The 21,985-nt window shown below is 39.9% G+C and overlaps 1 protein-coding gene across 1 annotated transcript; it reads right to left on the bottom strand.

Annotated features, from left to right (window-relative positions):
- Positions 1-158: 158 nt before the first annotated feature.
- znf277 (zinc finger protein 277) lies at positions 159-18,517 on the bottom strand. The gene is made up of 12 exons (XM_034177129.1): positions 18,407-18,517; positions 17,119-17,332; positions 16,528-16,616; positions 16,176-16,258; positions 15,219-15,310; positions 13,592-13,702; positions 12,057-12,189; positions 11,896-11,963; positions 6,529-6,625; positions 1,879-1,921; positions 1,616-1,790; positions 159-907 (listed from the first exon to the last, which is right to left on the bottom strand). The coding sequence occupies exons 1-12, from the start codon at positions 18,504-18,506 to the stop codon at positions 721-723; spliced, it is 1,392 nt and encodes a 463-aa protein (XP_034033020.1). The 5' UTR covers positions 18,507-18,517; the 3' UTR covers positions 159-720.
- Between the last annotated feature and the right edge of the window lie 3,468 nt (positions 18,518-21,985).

The following is a 21,985-nucleotide window of genomic DNA, read 5'->3' as shown; positions in this document are numbered from 1 at the left end:
TGCAAAAACCAAGCATCATTACATTTTAAAGAAAGTACAAAATAAGTGATCAGGTTTGTTTTGCTCAGAAGGTTCCTGAAGAAATGTCTTTCTGAAAACTAGAAACTTTACCTCCACCAATGACAACATTCAAGTTTCCAAGCTCCACCCCTTTTTTGCTGAGCCACCTGGAAAAGTTTATTGCTTCTACTCCAGTAAACGTTTGAAGCTTTTTAACATATTTCATGGAAATACGCTCAGTCAAATTGCATGATCTCAAGAACAGAAACCTCCAGGCTCCGCCCACTTTGGTAGACTGTCTCAAAGTGTGATGACATTGATTCAAAGTTACAGCGCACCACGTTTGGTGAAACCTGGTTAATTAGATTATGAATAATCCAGCTAACAAAATCTCTGTGAGAGGCCAGAAAATGTCTCAAGAACCAGGAGAATCACTGAAGCACACAAATCCTGAAGTGTACTTCGAGCTAACCCGTTCTATTAAAGAGGAACTACAGTTTCCTCCAGAACAAGTTTTAAGTTCTACAAGAGGCGGTGTGGTGTTCCTGAACGTTGCAGCAAAATCTCTGCACTGATGGTTGTTTTGTTAATGATGCCTACTTATGTTGGACAAAAAAATAAGAGGGTCAACTAATAAGAGGAACCACATTCTGGAGAGCAAAGATCAAGCATCCAGTGTCAAAAAACCAAAACCAGTCCATCTGCCTTCCAGCCATCACCTTAGCTGCAGGAGCCTCTGTTCTTCAGGAGCTGTTTTAGGACACTTGTCTGTTTTAGTGCTCTCAGGTTGGCAATGTCTTCGGCGATTACTGGGACATCCTGCCCGTGGGTCACGTCGTCGTTTTCCTCGTCACTGTCTAACAGCGTACACAGGAGGGTGTCGTTCTCATATGTGGGGAAGTAATACCTGAGAACAAACAAAAAAGGTCAAGTACTTTGTTTAGTACATCAGCCAGCTAAAAGCACGTATCCTGGTCATCCAATAGGGGGCGATAAGTCTCCATAAGAAAACCTATGATCCCTCACTAGCTTTCTGCAACTACTTCACTTCTTCAGTGAGATTGTGGCAGAATGAATTTTATTCATTTCTTTTAAATGCATTAATTTACTGGCTGTTAATTTTTGAAGGAAACATCATTTTCTGCAAATATATAGTTTTAAAAATTAAAAGTTTCACTTACCTGAAGAAATTTTATGAATTTCATTCACATATTACAATGGGTCAGCGATTAATTTTAAAATACTGAGTTACTAGTTATTGTCCGTACAAAAATTCTGCATCAGGTATGTAACACTGTCTCTTAGTGGCTTCAAGTGGTAAGGGCATTCAAGTCATGTCAGGAAGTGAAATATGTTTTAATATGTAGAATATGGATCAAAATCATTCCCAAACTGATTCAGAGGAGCACAGACCCATTAAAAATGTATTTTATAAAAACATCCAACTAACATTGTGAGATCCTTTGGGTAATAATGGAAACGAAGTGGAAGAAAACCAGCAGAACGGCAATAAATGAAAAGTACTTAACATGATGAAAAAACAAACAAACACAGCAACATTATAAATGTTGTACACAAGTGCCGTGTCTAAATGGGAGTTGTCTGTTGGACGTACTGCGGTTGGTCCCAGGTCGACTCATCTGGGAGCTTCATCACGTGGCCTTCAGAGACTATGTGATGGAGGACGTCGGTGCTGGAGCTGAATTTTTCCTGACAGCCATAACAGCGGCTCTGGTGAATCTGTCGCCGGATGAAGTTCACCAGTTTGACCTGCTGGTAAAACCTGAGATCTGAAGACATGGAATACAACACAAGTTTCAATTTCAACACCAGCTGGATGTACAATAAGTATTTGTTTTCTACTGAGAATTTACTTACTGAATTCCATCTTCAGCTTATGGAGGTCAAAACCATGAGCTCCCTACAAACATAGATATATATATTTATTTAAAAAGACCATGAATCAAGACTGAATGTTAACATCACAGTTGTTCCAGTCAAAACCGGTACCCAATTTACAGCTGAGTGGACTGGGATGGTGCAGATGAAGTAAACAGGTCAACTGACTGGGAATCAACCCAGATCTACATATTTGTAGCCCAACTCCTATCCCATTTCTCTACCTGAGGTACAGCCAGAGGAAAATCCATGTTTTATTTTAAACTAAAATATTTTGAGGTTGTTCGAGTATCTGGTGAGGATACCCCCTGGTTGTATCCTTAGGGAGGTCTTCCACTTGTGTCCAATTGGGAAGAGGCCCCGGTGAAGATCCACGACTTGCTTGGAGGGATTATATTTCCTAGCTGGCTTGGGATCGCTTTGGGTACCCCAGGAAGACTTAGAGGACTTCACCGAGGATAGGAAAGTGTACTGCCACCGTGACCCGGATAAGCATCATAAAGTTAATCAAATATTTTGGCTTCTGTGCAGTGTCCATATTAGTAGGGTGACCATATTTTGATGACTGAAAACCAGGACACCTGGCCCTGCAAGGAGATACTCAAAAGCAGGTACTAATCAGCAGAACCGCAATGATAATACAGTTGACGGAATGATTGACAGAACAGCACTTTACTATGCCCCCTACCTCCCAAGCTCCGTGTATTGATAACCAATCTCAATCTCAAGATAATGTAATAAAATGTTATTATACAAAGCAGAAAATCCCGTGTCATGTTCAAAGCACAAACTTATCTCTTTTCAAATCTCCGGAATGGCAGATCGCCATATTGGGAAATTACCCTCACTAACACTAGATGGCACCACACAAGCTCCCATTCTGCTATTTGATCACTGTTCTGTCAAGCGTTTGGGGACCTAAAGCTTTATATAGTGGCTAAAAAACTTGATTTATTTTAGTGGTGAGACCTGATCATCTAAACAATACTTATTCTGGGTGTAATATAAGCAAAAACGCCCCATTCCGCCAATTGTCATCCATTCTACCAAATTACCAGTTACTCCGGTTCCATTCTGCCTGTAGTTCTGCCTAAGTTTTCTCAAAGATGCTCAAAGATGAAAAAAACAATGAAAATCAGGACATTTTCATCACTTTCTAAAAAAAACAAAACAAAAGAAAAACAGGACGGCCTGGACAGGATGTGAAAACAGGATGTTTGGTCACCCTAATTTTAGGAGATCTTGTTCTGTTTGATTTATCTTTGAACTAGGAAGTAGGAACTTGGGTCAGGGTCTCTTGGAATATATGTGCATGCAAAATGTATTAAAAATGGCCAACTCTGTGAAAACTGATATTTCAAACATTAGCCAGAATACTGGCTCGCTCGGCTAGCTAGGCTGCCTACAGTTAGCCAACATTAATGTTTGTTTCGTCTGTCCAAAATAGATAGATGTATTGTTGGATTATAGCTTTATATGGATCCATTTTGGAATTGTTCTCCAGAAAATATATGTCAGAATACTGATTTAAAGAAAACTGCACCTGTATTATTGTTATTGATGTAACCATTCCCACTTCTATCTTTGGGGTTCAGAAATCAATCCAACATCTTCATGACATAGTGAACACTGGACTTTCTGTGACTGAATTTGGGGTATTCAAAAGAAGACTTGGACTCTGACCTGCTCAGACAGCACCCTCTATATGGTCACTCAGAAGAAGTACAACCCCAATTCCAATGAAGTTGGGACGCTGCGTAAAATGTAAATTAAAAACAATACAATGATTTGCAAATCCTCTTCAACCTATATTCAACTGAATACACCAAAAAGACAAGATATTTAATGTTCAAACTGATAAACTTTATTGTTTTTGTGCAAATATTTGCTCATTTTAAAATGGATGCCTGCAACACATTTCAAAAAAGCTGGGACAGTGGTATGTTTACCACTGTGTTACATCACCTTTCCTTCTAACAACACTCAATAAGCATTTGGGAACTGAGGACACTAATTGTTGAAGCTTTGTAGGTGGAATTCTTTCCTATTCTTGCTTGATGTACGACTTTAGTTGTTCAACAGTCCGGAGTCTCCGTTGTCGTATTTTGTGCTTCATAATATCTTTTAACTCAATGCTAATGTCTAGATTCTATTATTGTATCACATGCTGTTCACAAGGAAATAAACCACTTTGAAGTCGTTAGAATCCATTCACAAACAAGCCTTAAAAATTTTGGACCGGACAACAAGGCAGCAGCATCACTGCCATGTTCTGAAAAAATACAGATTGTTGAATTTTGAAAACATTCAAAGAATGGCTAGTATCTGATTAGTGCATAGAATTATACATAACTCTGCACCTGCTCCTCTTCAGAACTTTGTCCAGTTAACATCTCAAGTGACAAAAAGAAATACATGCTCCAATACCAGGGAGCAGTGTACTCTTCCAAAACATAAAACAACTTTTGCAGACAGCTTTTTCATATAGAGCGATTAAAGAATGGAACAATCTTCCCACTGCACTAAAAAGCCAAACAAATTATTTTATTTTCAGCAGTGAATTAAAAAAGTGACTGTGGAATGGTCAGACCTGTCAGCACTGACTGTTTTGTCTGTCTGTTTTTTTTAAATCTGTATAAGAAATTGTTCAATGTCATATCCATGTTTTCATACATACAATCTATTTTGTTTTTAGATGTGTAATAGTACAGCCTCTAGGGGGCATGGATTTTAAAGTAACTTAAGATGTGTTGTAAATACTAGTAGAAATGAAATTGATTAGTAATGTGTAGAGAATGGTGAACTGTTCTGTGGTAGATGAATGTATGTGATATGATCTGATTGTGACTGACTGTGATATGGTCTAACTGTCTGCCTGTGAAAGTGATTTATTGTGGCAGAGGAATTTTAGAATATTGTGCAAATTCATTGTTAAATTATTTGATGTACCCAGGGACTGCGGATGGAAATGAGCTATTTAGCTATAATCTGGTGCAACTCATCTCTGTCTCACTGATCTTAATGATGCTGTACATTGTCCCTTAAATAATCTAATAAACTAAACTAAACTAATAATGCGCCACACATTTTCAATGGCCGACAGATCTGGACTGCAGGCAGGCTAGTCTAGTACACGCACTCTTTTACTACAAAGCCACGTTGTTGTAACACGTGCAGAATGTGGCTTGGCATTGTCTTGCTGAAATAAGCAGGGACGTCCCTGAAAAAGACGTTGCTTGGATGGCAGCATGTGTTACTCCAAAACCTGGATGTACCTTTCAGCATTGATGGTGCCATCACAGATGTGTAAGTTGCCCATGCCATGGGCACTAACACACCCCCATACCATCACAGATGCTGGCTTTTGAACTTTGCGCTGGTAACAATCCGGATGGTCTTTTTCCTCTTTTGTCCAGAGGACACGACATCCATGATTTCCAAAACAATTTGAAATGTGGACTCATCAGACCACAGCACACTTTTCTACTTTGCGTCTGTCCATTTCAAATGAGCTCAGTGTCAGGGCGTTTCTGGATGTTGTTGATGTATGACTTTCGCTTTGCATGGTAGAGTTTTAACTTGCACTTGTAGATGTAGTGACGAACTGTGTTAACTGACAATGGTTTTCTGAAGTGTTCCTGAGCCCACGTGGTAAGATCCCTTACACAATGATGTCGGTTTTTAATGCAATGCCGTCTGAGGGATTGAAGGTCACGGGCATTCAATGTTGGTTTTCGGCCTTGCCGCTTACTTATAGAAAGTTCTCCAGATTCTCTGAATCTTCTGATTATATTATGGACTGTAGATGATGGAATCCCTAAATTCCTTACAATTGAACGTTGAGAAATATTGTTCTTAAACTGTTGGACTATTTTCACGCAGTTGTTCAGAGTAATGATCCTCGCCCCATCTTTGCTTGTGAACGGCTGAGCCTTTTGGGGATGCTCCTTTTATACACAATCATGACAATCACCTGTTTCCAATTAACCTGTTCACCTGTGGAATGTTCCAAACAGGTGTTCTTTGAGCATTCATCAACTTTCCTAGCCTTTTGTTGCCCTGTCCCAACTTTTTTGAAACACGTTGCAGGCATCAATTTCAAAATGAACCAATATTTTCACAAAAAAAAGTCTCATCAGTTTGAACATTAAATATCTTGTGTTTGTGGTGTATTCAATTGAATATAGGTTGAAGAGGATTTGCAAATCATTATATTGTTTTTATTTACATTTCACACAATATCCCAACTTCACTGGAATTGGGATATTGTGCGGGAATGGGTTTACTTGAAGGATGCTGGTCCAACAAATGGGAGTGAGGGAGGAGTGCGCCAGGAAGAACAACTGTCCCCCACAGCAATGTGGTGTCCAAGTCAGAATCCCTGAGGTTTTTCGGTTTGTATACCACTCCCACTTTCCAACACTTCACCAAATCAAACCACCTAAAATAGATCCTGTGCAAGTATCCTGTTTCACTTGGAAAATCATCACATTAAGAGGGCAAAAAACAAAAAAACAAAAATAAAACATCAAAACACAAGCAAAGCAGCGAATGCAGATCTTTAATCAACAAAGAATGATCTTCTCATGATTATCCGTATCTTTGAACGACTGGCGTTTGCTGCTGTACCTTCATGTGTGTGTAGATCTGGTCCATGGTCTCTGACTGATGTTCACAGAACAGACACACAGCAGAGACTGGATGAGCCTGCCAGTCTGACCAATCGCTGCACAGAATACAGAGATGTTAAACCCTTCAGGGAATATAGCAACATCTTCATCACATGTGCTAAAACAGCTTTACACAAACTGGGCCCACTTGTGTTGTTTGTGGTAGGATTCAGTCAGTTTTTCCATCAAACGATGGAATACTATACGACTTCACATGACTGCTACAAACAGGCCTCTTATCAACTAAGCAGACAGTCTCCAGTGAGTGGTGTTCATTAGGGTGGTCCATAAAAATGGTCAAAAAATTTTTTTCAAAAAACTTCAAGTCTCACCCTCTAAATTTGTTGTACCTAACATAAAAACACATCATGTACAATTTCATAAAACTCTAATAATTTTTACTGGTAGCACACAGCCCTTAAAGAGTTTGCTGGCAATAACTTTGTCATATAGTATGTGTTGTGTGGGCTGCCAGAAGAGGAGGTACTGCTGGCCCACCACCAGAGAGCGCCCTGCCTGGAGTGCGGGCTCCAGGCACCAGAGGGCGCAGCCGCCTCACAGGAGCAGCTAGGGTGACAGCTGTCACGCATCACCTGCAACAGCTGTTACCAATCAGCAGGGGTACATCAGCAGGACGACGTCTCCACCTCTTTGCCGAGATATCGTTCTACCTGGAAGGTAATATTCTCAGCTGACTGCTTGACAGTAACCTTTTGTGATTTTTGTGAGTGATAACAGACCTTTTTTCCAACGAGAGGTGGAGGTAGCTTTCCTGCCGTGCGGATTACTGGGTGCAAACACGCCCACCTTTAATTGTGTTTTTGTTCCTCGCCAGCAGTACCAGGTCCGACACGCGGAGGCAGTGGCCACCTGGGAGTTCGGGACTTGGCGGCTCCAGTATTCCCGGGGTCTGGTGGCGGAGGAAATCGTGTGGTTCCGGTTCTGCTTTGGACAGATGTCTCCTATCTTCGAGCCTGCCCACACGACACCTTTGTGAATTGATTCTGATCTATTGTTGTAATCTGTTGTATTTGTTGTGCACATTCACAACAGTAAAGTGTTATTTGACCTACTCCATTGTCCGTTCCTTTGCGCCCCCTGTTGTGGGTCCGTGTACCGACACTTTCCCAACAGTATGGTCATTTCCAGATATTTCCAAATTATTTGTCAGTTTAATATTGATATGTCAGGACAGAAATTATGGCAATACATTGGAAAATCAAATCTTTTCATATCCCATAAAATAGTTAACACTAAAACATGAATTGTGAGATGCAGTTCTTCTCGTACATGTATCATGCTCCTACAATACCTACATACTGGGGTAGCGAAGATTTTGTAACAATCAAACATTGCATTTTCATTTTACTGATGAAATACTGTTTCATTATTGATAAATTTAAATAAGTCTATGCTTTATATATTTCCACATATATTTTGATCTAGCTCCAAACAATAATATTCTTTATGCCTTGCAGTACTTAATATTCAAAATGTATGAATCAGCACAAGAACCAATTATACAGCTGTGTAACATAAGAGAACATCCTTTACATGATAATGATATTTGAGTTGCTTGCATCATGACCAAGACTTGCTGCCGTTTCAGTCAGAATATAGGTGTTGTGTGTTGGGGGGTTTGGCTGGACATTTTGGTGTTTTCTTTTCTTTGCTCTCCAGGTGGTATGCAAACTGGTTTTTGTCTGTGGAGAAGGTGCTGGCAGAAGAGTCCTTCACCCTCATCAGCATTATTGGCTGCACTTGTGGAGGATGTTCACGTGCAGGCCTAATGACTTGTAGCACCTGTGGATGATGCTCACGTGCAGACTTAAAGACTTTCAGCTGAAGCAGATACTGAGATGGCGTTCTGCATTTAAGCCATGAGTGATTCGAGCAGAATTGCCGGGAACTCGACCTTGTGACGTTCGTTTGTGAGACGCTGAGGACCGCGCCTGGGTTTGACACATCGTGCCTGTGAAGGAGGACGGGTGAGGGACACATGCTGTCAGCACACATCAGAGGTAATGATTGTCTGAATAAGTGTTAACAGTAATTTGGTATTTTGTTACGCAGTATATTTGAACATTGATGAGAATTATGCAGCTCGCTTCTCACTGCCGTGGCGTACGGACTGATGATCCTCCACCTGTTGTGAGAAGCTGCTCATTTACATAAAGCTTAAATTCAGACCTGAATGTGTTGCTGATAGTGTGTGCCTTTGAAGGATATTTGTTGTAGCTGTTGACTTACCTCACCTTTTCCATCCTTCACAGAGTTAGTTTGTCGTATCCACCTGGGGGGTGTTCGGCGGTGAGTCTGGGTCCAGAAGCATCGGGCTTCGATCCATTTGGGCGCTGGAGAGCGCGCCGTCCTTCACCTCGCCAGACAAACCGCACATTTATGTTGTACACAATTATTGCACAGACGGGAAATAAACTTGTTTTGTTTTTGGAACCGCTTTCTGGTTATTTTAGCGCTGGATTCAGTCAGACGCTGGTCGCGCTCCTCAACTCGCGTCTGCACATAACAATAGGTGGCACTTCTGTCTGTTGTTTTGGTCCTATCCAATGCTGCTGCAAGTCCTGGTGTTACAACAGCTTTAATTTTACTGGCTTTTTGTGGCACTGGCATAACAAATTCTTCATCTGGACTTTCTGTGTTCTCTTCACTCTGGCTGGAGACAGTGTCAGGTAGTGAGACATTAGATGGTCCAGGCTCCTCCAGTTTCTCTTTGTATTTTGCTTCTGCAGCTTTCCTTTTTTCTGCTCTTTGTTCTTTGGCAGTTTGTATTTTATCTATGCCTGCCATGCATCCCCTTCTACCTTTCTCTCGCTGAGCAAGTAGGAACTGTCTGTCGTCATCAAACTTTATCATTGTTAGGACATCCTGATGTGCCATGTCAAACAAGTCCTCCAAAGATTCACAAAACACTGTTTCATCTTTCTTCTGCTTGTCTGTATTGCGATTCTTGGTCTTTTTCAATGTTTTCCATTTTCCGAACACCTTTTCTAACTTTGTGATCAGATGCTGCTTTGCCCTCAGTGGGATTCTAGCTCTCTCCCAAAAAGGAATTGCCATGTCTATAGAGGTCACAGCAGCATCATGGACAGTTTTCTTCAAATCAGTGTGTTTGAAGAAAAATACCTTGAGTATTTGCCCATTTGAGGGCAATTTGTTTCCCTTTATTTCAGTTGGTGGAACCAATAAGGTATACAAATGTTCTACTTCTAGTAGCTGACATGTTTTACTGAAGTTTCCAGTTAATGGTTAAGCATGTTAAGTCAGCAAGTGTCTCTTTTTACATTTATCTCATGTTAGATTCACCATCACCAAATATCTGAAAGAAAAGAAGCTGTGAATTGAAGTAAAATTTTCAGCTTGTAGCCTAAAATAACATTTTTGAAAGTATGTTGTTTGTGAGAAATATTTAAACCCAGGTATAGTTTTAAACTGAATATAAAATTATACTTTAGTTACACTCAGGTGGTTAACTTCTATCCTCTTTATAAGTGATGTGATTAGATACTGGATAATGGATAACCTACTGCACAGGCACTCGGGCAGTGATAACTGATATATTTACAACCTTCAGCTATGATGTGCTACCTCTAAATATTAATGTATGACAAAAATATTTGGCAGGCTTTCTTTTTTCCCAAAGCATCATAAAATGAAGGGGTGAGAGTAATGAATTTCCAACTTTTATTTTTTTGAACCACCCTAGTGTGTAAGAAAGTCCTCTGTGAAAATATACACTGATCAGCCATAACATTGTGACCACCTGCCTAATAACATGTAGGTCCCATTTTGCTAACAAACAGTCCTGACAGGTTGAGGCATGGACTCCACCAGACCTCTGAAGGTGTGCTGTGGTATCTGGCACCAAGGCCTTAGAAGGTGGGGCCTCCAACAATTGAAATTGTTTGTCCAGCACATCCTACATAACCCTGTTGGTGGTTCTCCAGTTTTCCTTCAATGGACCACTTTTGGGAGGTACTGACCTCTGTAGACTGGGAACATCCTGCAAGAGCTGCACATTTAGAGATGCTCAGTCATCCAGCCATCACAATTTGGCCTTCGTTCGGCAGCTGTCAAACTGTGATGGTTTGCGGAATGAAAACAAAAGTTACATATCAGTTTGTAACCATTTTTGTCCTGTACAAATCGTTTTCATTCATTAAATATGTTCACTGCCAGCTGATGTCCAGCGAGTCCATTGGCAGGTTTTGTGCATGCTCAAAACGTTGAGTAGACATGAGAGACATGAGGTGGTTGCACATTTGTTTGCTGTTTTGACCTGTACTTGTTCATGAGCTTGCCAGCCGACATCTGGTAGATGTTAGTTTTATCTGGATGTCTTCTGTTCATGTCCAGAAGCACTGCACACCCACATTCGTTGGTTGTCATCAGAGCACCACATTCACCAGAGTCTGATTGATTATGCGATTTTTGCCAGCGGACAAATTATTTAAACTTGTTCTACTCCGTCCCGCGACCCGACTCCGGATAAAGCGGAAGAAAATGGATGGCTGGATGTTCTACTCCGTTTACTCAATCTGTCACAGTGTCGCTACACCTTTAAAGTCACTCAAATCTATTTTTCCAGTTTCCAACAGATCAACTTCGAGGACAAAATGTTAACTTGCTGCCTAATATATCAGTGACAGGTGCCACTGTAATGATATAATCAAAGTCAGACTTTACCAGTCAGTGGTCACAATGTTATGGCTGATTGTTCTACGTTCTTCCCATAAATGTTTCTGCTTTTGTGGCGGATGCAACGGTAGTAAAATTATTTTCTCTGCATTTTTACAACCTCAGTGTAATATGTGCCTGTTGGAAGAAAAAGGGGTTTAAATGGATGAGATGGAGGCACAGGAGTTGCAGGAACAAGGTGCTGAAAAGACAGGATAGGTGGGGAGATGCTCTCATAAATCACACAAATCTGCTTCCTCAACAGAAAACCTCTCACTACATCAACTTCCAGCACACTCTTGGCTCTCACTCTCACTCTCACGGCTCTTAAACACCATGACAGACTCATGATTAATTTACAGAATAAACAAAACCACTTCGCACCACAAGGCCTTAATTTGAACTCAAATGACGCAATGTCAAGTTGGACATGCCCCAAATGCGCTTCACACAGTCTGCTATCGATCATCAAGACGAGGTCTGAAGAGGTCATTTTTGCAAATGGTCCCATGTTTGTTGGCATTGTAGAATTAACTACAAACAGAGTTGGTACCTAAGATGTAAAATGTTGTTAGAAAGTGTTTGGTATGCAGGATAATGTGGATTATGTGTTCCTGCTGTGCGTACTCACTCATCCTCATCGTCCACCAACTCACGGTCATCCTCACTCTGCACCTCCTCCCAAGTCTTCCCAAGCTCCTGGAAAGATTTTGTTTAGTGCACTTTTTAATTTTACAGGATGTGAACATTAAAACAACAAAGAACATTGACGTCAGAGAGCTGAACCTTTACCAGGTAATTGATGACGTAGAAACGGTCGTACTCGTGGTTGTTGGCATTGATGCGGCGGTGAGATTTCTTCCTCATGTGATCCTTCAGCGTGGTTTTATCTCGAAACGTTTTCTCGCAGTATAAACACTGCAGACTGATGGGAGAAACAAACCACTCACTGATAAAAGTTTAATTCCAGTAACTGCAATGCAGATAAACAGTATGTGACAGTGAGAGACGTTCCATCAGTATGTCTAGATAACAAACCTGATTAAAGGTTGTCTAAACTTCACTCATTTTACTTTAGAGAGTCTGTCTGTGTGAGGAACATAATGCTCAAATAGTGGTTGCAAATACGGTGCAAGAGGAATATAAAAGTAAGATGAAACTCTTCAGATTATGCTCATTATGATTCAAAGCTCACAGTTGAATTTTGTAAACGTAAGTTTAATGGTGCATGCATGTGCACCACGGAACCGCCCTGGGTCCTGGATGGCAACCACCCAACTGGTCTATCCTCAGTCTCTAAAGTAACCATCCATCTGCTGCAGCCGAGTGAAGTGTGGGCGTCCGTCTGGCCTTTTCCAGCCTCTGTGGTCCTCAACACAATGCCCCAAACACATTGTCAAAACTCACAATGCAAGTGATCCTGTTCATCTTAGTCTCCCTAAGTAACCTCTCGTTTGACACAAAGCCATTCCAGCGCTACTCAAGGATGTTTTGAAGAGACAGAACACAAAAAAGTCATCCCCTTAGGTCACTGGTTAATGTCCAAGTCTCACAACCATACATTTAAGACAGGAAGCACCAGGAACCTGAGCACTTGGACCTTCATTCTCCTGAAAAAATATTGGGATCAGCAAACACCTCTGTACAGAGACCAGTGTTGCCACAGTTACTTTGAAAAGTTACTTTTTAGTTACTTCATTAGCTGCTACTTTATTTGCAGCTATAGAGAACGTGTAACTAATAGGCAATGTAACTAATAAGGTAATTAGAAATCTTACTTGGTTACTTTTAAGACTAGGTAATAGTCTTGTCATTGAGTACGTGAGTAATCAGCAACGTAACTAGTCAGCAACATAATTAATAGTTACTTTTCTGAGTACTCAATCTTAAACAATAACAAAGTTAGATTACTAGTTACAATCAGCAGCTGCCAACAAGTTGTCCGCAGCTGCTAATAAAGTAACTGTAAAATGTAACTAATAAAGTAACTTTTCAAAGTAACTGTGGCAACACTGCCAGAGACTGCATGACTCCATACGTTCTTCATAAGTAATTCATTTAAGGCTGATTTGATTAAAATAGTCATGATATGATGAAATGATAGTCTTGTATCATCATTTTCCCTGTCTTCCAATCATCATTTGCAATACAAAATTGTTAGTCATCATTTCAGGAAAGTGTCCTGAAGGGCGGAAGCAACAAAAATACTTCAATTCACAACTCAGGAATCGATCATATCGACTGAGCTCTTCACTGTCACTCCTGGAGGAGGCTTTAGCTCCTAAATGCATCACAATGTGAGAGTTTAACACTGTCTCGGGTCTTACTTGTCCATTTTGCCTTGCAGAGTGTCCAGGAACTCATTGCAGTAGACGATGTTATCAGGCAGCCCGATGCTGAAGGAGTGTTCTCTGGCCATGTGGTTCAACAGCACTGACCTGAAAACACACACAAAGAGTGACACTGGTGTGTGAATCAGGAGAGTTTAATGGAATATTGTTTTTAAATGGGTACTACGGGGTGTCTGCAGAGATCGTAAAATAAAATTTAAGACCTTTTAATTTCAAACACAACATAATTTAAGCTTTTTCAATAAGAAAAATGGCCAAAACCACAACAAAAAAACCACATACTCAACACATTTTTATTCCACTGCTTTACTAATTTTATGTCATATATCAAAGTGTGGCCGATATTATCACTGAAAGTAATAAGAGAACAACAGCTTTTCCACTTTCTCAATAATACACGCCCACTCATGATGTCATCATAGTTGCCACTCCAGGTCCTGATATTTTCTGGTTTGAAAAGAGAAGCAAATTTTTGAGCTCCCAAACATTTTACACTAGGGTCTAATTCCCTGTGATTAGCTGCGCATGCATAGGCATAATCAAGCCTGCAAAATTTCCATTAACTCCTTAAAAACTACTGTGTATTCAGCTCTGGAATTCCAGCTTCTGACAAATACAGATGAGGACCAGTGAACCTCCCCTTTTGGGCCATGTTAGTGTTGTGTGGGCTGCTGAAGAGGAGGTACTGCTGGCCCACCACCACCAGAGGGCACCCTGCCTGGAGTGCGGGCTCCAGGCACCAGAGGGCGCTGCCGCCTCACAGGAGCAGCCGGGGTGACAGCTGACACTCATCACCTATGACAGCTGTCACCACTCATCTGATCTGCATCGGTATATCAGCAAGACGTCATCTCCACCTCTTTGCCGAGATATCGTTCTACCGAGGAGGTAACGAACTCAGCCGTTGTGTTGTCTTTCAGACAGTGACTTTGTTGCTTGTGTTTTGACAGTGGTTGGTGAGTACTTGCAGCTGGAGACTGTATTGAACCCTTTTTTGATAAGTACTCACATTTTCCTGACAAGAGGTGGAGGTGGTTTTTTTCACCATCCGTGTTGCTGGGTGCAAACGCACCCACATCTAACTGTTTTTGTTCCTCGCCAGCAGTACCAGATCCGACAAGCGGAGGCAGTGGCCACCTGGGAGTTCGGGACTTGGCGGCTCCAGTATTCCCGGGGTTCGGTGGCGGAGGAAATCGTGTGGTTCCGGTTCTGCTTTGGACAGACGTCTTCTATCTTCGAGCCTGCCCACATGACACCTTTGTGAATTGACTTTATTATTTTCTATTGTAATCTGTCGTGCTTGTTGTGCTTATTTCACAACAGTAAAAGTGCTATTTGACTTCCTCCATTGTCCGTTCATTTGCGCCCCCTGTTGTGGGTCCGTGCTCCAACACTTTCACAACAGTTAGTGTATTTTAACATAATCTGCAGTTCTTCTTCTGTATACATGGTTAACATAACTATGCTGACACATGTCTGGGCTTGTTCAGGCAGGAACCTGATATCTGAACTAATCCAAATCAAACTTGTTGCAAACTGATGCAAACATGACATGAGGGTAACTTGACCCAAGGACTGTTTGGATCCAGGTTGTCTGGTGTACCTGTTTCCTGTGAACTCCTCATTACAGAACATGCAGAGACGATGGAAGCTGCTATCATCTCGTTCTTTCTGCTGCTGCTCCAGAACTTCCTCCTGTGGAAGACCAGCAGTGTGAAAGCAAACAGCACAGAAGAAGCTCCTGCTGAGCACGATAACGGCAACACAACTGGACCAATATAACTGTAATTAAATAAATGTAATTTAAAAAGCAGGACGGTGGCTTCATGGTTAGCGCTGGTGCCTCACAGCAAGGAGGTCCTGGGATCGCTTCCCACCTGGTCCTTTCTGTGTGGAGTTTGCATGTTTTCATGGGCTTCCTCTCACTTCCAAAGACATGCAGGTTGGGTTAACTGGACACTTTAAATTGAACAGAAGTGTGAGTGAGCGTGTATAACCGCAGGGCTTATATATGAGTTACTTCTTCATCAACCCTCAGGACCATTTTTAAACAGCTCCAGTCATAAGAAAGCGGAATAACAAATCTGTTGATTTAAAATTCAGTCATCCAGCACTGCCAGTCACAGACTAGCAGGACAACTCAGCTCTCAATCTTTATTCAACAACACTGAACATGGGTCCAGAAGACTCAAAAAAGGAATACACCTTTTAGAGTCCATTTCTAGTCCCTCCCCATTTCCAAGATGTGGTTGAGGTCAGATCGAAAACTTTCATGGGGTCGGGTCAGAGAGCATTTGGCAGTGCTGGGCATTGCCACATCCAGCACACCATGGAACCGCCCTGGGCTTTCATGAGGCTTTGTGTATATATATATATATATATATATATAAATAATAAGTTTGAGAAACATTTCACAATTTCACGATTTTCCTGGCTGTACCTAAAAATGTAAATGCACCTATTCCTAACTATGCCCAACGTTTTTGATATATTTAATTAAATAAGTACGTAAGTAAATAAATAAATAAATAATCTGCTTGTATTTGAAAGTGATCCTCACCAGCCGCTTCTGCTGGAGCTTCTCTCTGAGGATTCTGTCTTCAGGCAGAACATCACACAGCAAGAAATATTCCTCCTGTTTTTCTGGTGGCAGAATGAATGAAACGTTCCAGAACAGAAAACAATGTTCAGGTTAGAGATTAGATTATGAGAGGTGCAAAATATGATATTTAACTGAAGGTATAATTTGTTTCCAATAGATACAGAAAGTAATGATTGATGGACTAATTTTTACCCCCCATAAATAATTTGAAAATAATACTTGTTTGGAGAATCGCACAATGCAGACAGGCTGCAGAGAGAGATTTTTGCAGAGGGTCTACTGGATGTGGAAGCCGATGCTATGAACTCACCAGCTGGGCCTGTAGAGTTTGTCTTGATCACGCTGCAGAAGTCTGTGACAGGCTGCTCCAAGAAGCGGCCCTTCCAGTACAACATGTACCTGATGGAGAGGCAACAAGCAAATGGACAGAAGTCACTCGTGAAATGTGTTGGCCTCTCAATGCCAAAACAACCTTTATTTCTGCACCAAATATCCAAAGAAAAATAACTGCTAGTGGGACAGAACACCATCATATTTTAACCAGTAAATGAGCTGAGACAGATTTACACAGCTTTAAGTCTTGGATGTGAGGTGAGAAATATACATCCACTAGAAATCCACTGCAGATCTTGGTTCTAATGCAAAAGTGTGTTACTCTGTATTCAACAGACCCACAGCTCTGAGATTTAAAGAGGACGCACGGCTTTCACAAAAAGCAGAAAAGGGGCTAAAGATGTTTGAGGAAAGACAACCATATTTTGAAAAGAAAGAAAAGATTTGTTGGAATGTCAAAATAAAATATAAACCTGTATTTGTGAAGAACCTTTGATTATTAACTACAATATGAAATGAGTCACTACCAAATGTGGACCAAGGTGCAGATGGAGTGCAGGGTTCTTACTTTGGGAGGTCTGCGATGAGCTTGACATCAGCGATGACCAGCTTGTGCTGCAGCAGCAGGTGTTTCAGTAGTCCATCTTTCTGCACCACAGTGACGGACTCTGAGCAGAACAGACACAGGAGCACCTCAGCACCACGATGCTGCAGACTGGAAGTGCTGGAGTTGTCCACCTGCTGATCTGGAAAACACAGTGGCTCCAGTATGCTGTCCCAACCTGTGACATGGATTAAATTTTCAGTGATTAAATTTAATCACTCAACCGTTTAGTTCAAATTTAGATGATGCCTAAAAATGCCTTGTGGTCCAATCAATAATCAAAAATAAGAACATTTTCAATATATATATATATATATATTTTTTTTTTTTTTTTTTTGATACATGTACATATATATATTCAGTAATCATTATAACTTCCTCTGAAATGACTGAGAACGCAGGGCAGAACACACCTAAAGGGTTCCAGTCGGACCTTGCTGTCCAGGCCCATGGCCTTAATTGTCTTCCCTCTGAATTGAGCCTGTATGGGTAAAATTCCTGCTCAGTCTCCTTTTCAGGTTTAATTTTCTATTAATCTACTAATCAATAAATTAACTAATACTTGATAACAAGCAGCCATTCTGATGTGAAAAATGAGATTAAATATTCAGGCTTTGAAAAATGAGATTAAATATTCAGGCTTTGATTAATCAAATATAAATTTTATGCTGCTGCAGTATATTGTAATCGGAAGGCAAGAATAAACGAAACTATTTCAAAGGAATGTAATCCTCAAAATTAAATGCACAGTAATTATATTTAGAATTTACAGACTGTTGACGGATTTATTGCGAAATGTGGCTGCCATAATTTTTTTAGACTGATCTGGTGGAATATTGTTATTATTAAATGCCAAACAATCTGTATATTCATTTTACAGCAACAAATAATCAGTTTTAGAAGCTGGAACCAGACGTTTGTACATCTGACTTCATAAATTACTTAAAGTATCAACGCATTAACCGAATAACTGCCGGTCTATTAATCATTAAGTTATTTCAGAAGATGTGGAACTTTATCCACGTAAACAGCTGGAAAAACCAAATTGGACAGACTGCTAGTTAGCCTGCTAGCCTAGCCGGTTAGCTTCATGTTGCTTGGCATTATTGCGGAAAAGAAAACAGCCGAGTCATTTTTCAGTGCCTTTATCGGATTCAGACTTTTATTTATTCTGACTACTATTTATTTACTTTTGAATCTTTTCAAGACTAAATCGACTTCATTAAATCCCCCGATATAAATTTCGACTTACTCTCATGAATCAGCTTGCAGGCGGCCATTCTCGGTATCATGTGATGTAAACATGAACTAATGAACCAATCAGAGCTCGCATATGTTTGCGCGTGCTGCATTCAAGTTATCACTGACAAACTGGGTCCTGATGAGTTTACGTTTTTGGCAAATGTATTAAACAAAATGTTTTTTTAATTCAATTTAAATGCGGAACCCAAAATCAGTTAAAAATTTGAATACAAGAATATCAAAGAATGGAAATCCTTTTTCATCATAATTCCAACCAAATATCTGACACTAAGGAACAATAAAGTTTGAGGAGAAAATCTAATCTATTGATACAAAACGAAAAAACAAGCAATACATACATACATACATACATACATAAAAACTGTGATAATAACATAACATACATTCCAGAAAGTGTTGTAATAAATGTCAACTAACAATAAAACTATAATAACAGAATTCCAAAAACAGCCTCTGCATGTGGCACCTCAGCAATAGTGCCCGTCTTACTATAGGCTTGAACCTATGACAAAGCCACTTGTCCAACCATTTTTTTTTTCTTTATTTATTTCATTCATTTAAAAGAAAAAGACAGAAAAGCAGAAATGAAATTTACAAGACAAGGAGCAGAGAGAATAACGTCATATTTTCTGCCCCTTTTTACAATGCAATCTTTCAATTTTAAGTATCATTATTCAACATTATTAAACAGATTACATTTTGACGTCACATACCACTGACTTATTTCATAATTTTAACCATTATTTAAAAGATTACATCCCTAACAGGTTACATTTTAAACTTAAAACATTCTAGACATCTGATTTCTTTGTTGAGGTTGTTCCATAATTTTACACCATTCACTGCAATACTGCGTTCTTTTACTTTGGTTCTGAATCTTGTTTTTTTAAAGACTTCTATTCCTTTCAAATTATAACTACTTACTCTTTTTTTCAAACATATTTTGAATGTTTATTGGTAAGGTATTTTTGTTAGCTTGATACATTGTTTGTAATATTTTCAAATCAACTAAATCATGAAATTTAAGTACCCTATACTTAATGAACAATGGATTAGATGGATCTCTAAAATGACTATTACTAATCATTTTAAAAGCTCTTTTCTGCAGAACAAATAATGGTTGTGTATAAGTTGTACATGTTGATCCCCAGATTTCTACATAATAAGTTAAATATGGGACAATCAATGAATTCTACAATGTTAATAAACCATAACTATTTAATGAAAATTTTACTTTATGCAAAACAGCAATGGCTTTCGCTATTTTTCCTTTTATGTAATTTATGTGTGACTTCCATGTAAAATCTTCATCAATCATGACTCCTAGAAATTTTGTTTCTTTTACCCTTTGTATGTCCATTCCATCTATTTTTAATGACACATCACATGACAATGTGATGACAAATAATGACACATTTGACCATCACTGCCCTTTCCACACACGTCAAATCTGCCAAAAAAAAAGTTATTTAAATGAATCTTGATTCTGTTTGCATGTGTTTACATGTGCAATACTGATGTGTATATACTTTTTTATTTACTGTGTTTTATTTACTGTTTTATTGATGCTTTATGTACTGACAGTAAAGTTTCTCTTCTCTTCTCTTCTCTTCTCTTCTCTTCTCTTCTCTTCTCTTCTCTTCTCTTCTCTTCTCTTCTATTCTAGTGTGCTCTGGTGCTGCATTTTTCACACAAAGCCTCTAATTAAACCCCGGAGTGGAGTGAGGAGGAGTTGGGGAATCAGGGGATGGCATAGTCAGGGAGGATGTGCTGTGTGGATTACTGATATTGTTACCCTGCACGTCGTTGGAGTGGCAAAAGCAGGGTATTGTTTTCAGTGGTGTGTGTGTGTGTGTGTGTGTGTGTGTGTGTGTGTGTGTGTGTGTGTGTGTGTGTGTGTGTGTGTGTGTGTGTGTGTGTGTGTGTGTGTGTGTGTGTGTGTGTGTGTGTGTCCTCACCATGATACTAACTCAAAAATGGCTGTGTGGATTTTCTTCAAACTACGTGAGAATATTACTTGGGTACATGTGTAGTAGAGGTGATTAGATTTTGGAGTAGTTTGGTCAAAGGTCAAAGTCAAAGAAAACATTGTCTGAAAATTACCCCTTTTTTTGGTATATTGCAACAACTAAGAAGCCTAGGGTCAAGCCTGGTGAGAATGTTTCTTGGATAGATATGGTCAAAGGTCAAGGGCACAGAAAACATGGTCAATAAAAGGGCTTATTTATCTATTTATTTATTTTATCACTCAACAACCAAGAGGCTTAGATGGGTCAAACCTGGTGGGAATAAAGGTCAAAATCAAGGGAAACATGGTCTGAAACACACTTTTTGTTGGGGGGGGGGGGGGGGTGTCTCAAGAAGAAGGCCAGGTGGATGATCTAAAGCATATACTGATCACCAAAATATTTGTGATTGATTTGGTATGAATGACCTCATGTTAAAGGCACACAGAAATCATATGATGAAGTCATACACAGTCAAAGACACTGTTACAGACACATGTATAGTTACTTATACATTTATACTGGGGTGTGTAGATTGCATGCATGAGCCCCGTGATGCCTTTGTACTATTGATGTTTCAATATCAGCTTTTAAAAATTTGTTTATTTTTTGGTTAATTTATAATTAATTTTGTGTTTTGACATTGTAAAGCGAGTAAAAATGTTTGACCTGCTGCACAAATAGCTTCCACATTGAGAAATGGTGGAAATGATGGCATGAGCACTGCAGGCTGCTGGTCTGATAATAGCTTCTGCACTTAAGTTTTAATTAAGCCCTGCAGCAGAGTCCAGGCTCCTTATCATAAGAGTGTTATGCCTTTTTTAAAAGTTGGATTAGTGCTGCTTTTTCTTCTTTTTTGAGGAGGAAGAAACTGTTTGTACTGACACTGTATTTGATCACAACCATAACCTGTTCAGTGAAGACTGTTTAGCCCTTCATCAGCATCTATTTGACAATGCTTTTGAAAATATGTTCAGTCTTTTGTCCTTTTTTTCCTCTCTCTCTCTTCTAGAAAATAATCAGTTCTGCTCCAGAGACTCTGCAGAAAACTAACAACTTCTCAACAGATGAAAGTCAGAGGTGTCACAGGCCAGGTGAATTTAATTCCAGGACCACAGAGAGCACAGATAAGCTGCTTTACTCCTTAGAGTACAAGTATCTGATTTGTGGAGGTGCAGGACTAATTGTGGGAGTGGTACCTCCTTTTTGTAGCCCATAGTCCCTATCTTTTAAAATCACACTGGTGTGTGTAAGCTGGTTGTGTGTGTTTGGATGTCAGTTGACAAAATCCTTCTTTCCATTTCTCCAATTCAAGGTCTAAATGATCTGCGTTTTTTCATATAGAGGGCTGGGTACATCAAATTTAGAAACCTCACCGACAGTTTGTGAGACCATACATTTTGTACAAATACACAGACTTGTGTTATGGTTTCATGCCAAGAAAAAGCACTACAGATGCAATGGTTGCACTGAAAGTGCTGATGGAGAAATACGTATACAGAAGGGTCATTGCACACAGATGCACTCAAGGTGGAGGAGGGATTACATCAGGGATGGGTTCT

The sequence above is a fragment of the Thalassophryne amazonica genome, chromosome 8, assembly GCF_902500255.1.
Source record: "Thalassophryne amazonica chromosome 8, fThaAma1.1, whole genome shotgun sequence".
Lineage (NCBI taxonomy): Eukaryota > Metazoa > Chordata > Actinopteri > Batrachoidiformes > Batrachoididae > Thalassophryne > Thalassophryne amazonica.
The sequence above is the reverse complement of the archived record's forward strand: the minus strand, read 5'-3'. Positions and strand labels throughout refer to the sequence as shown.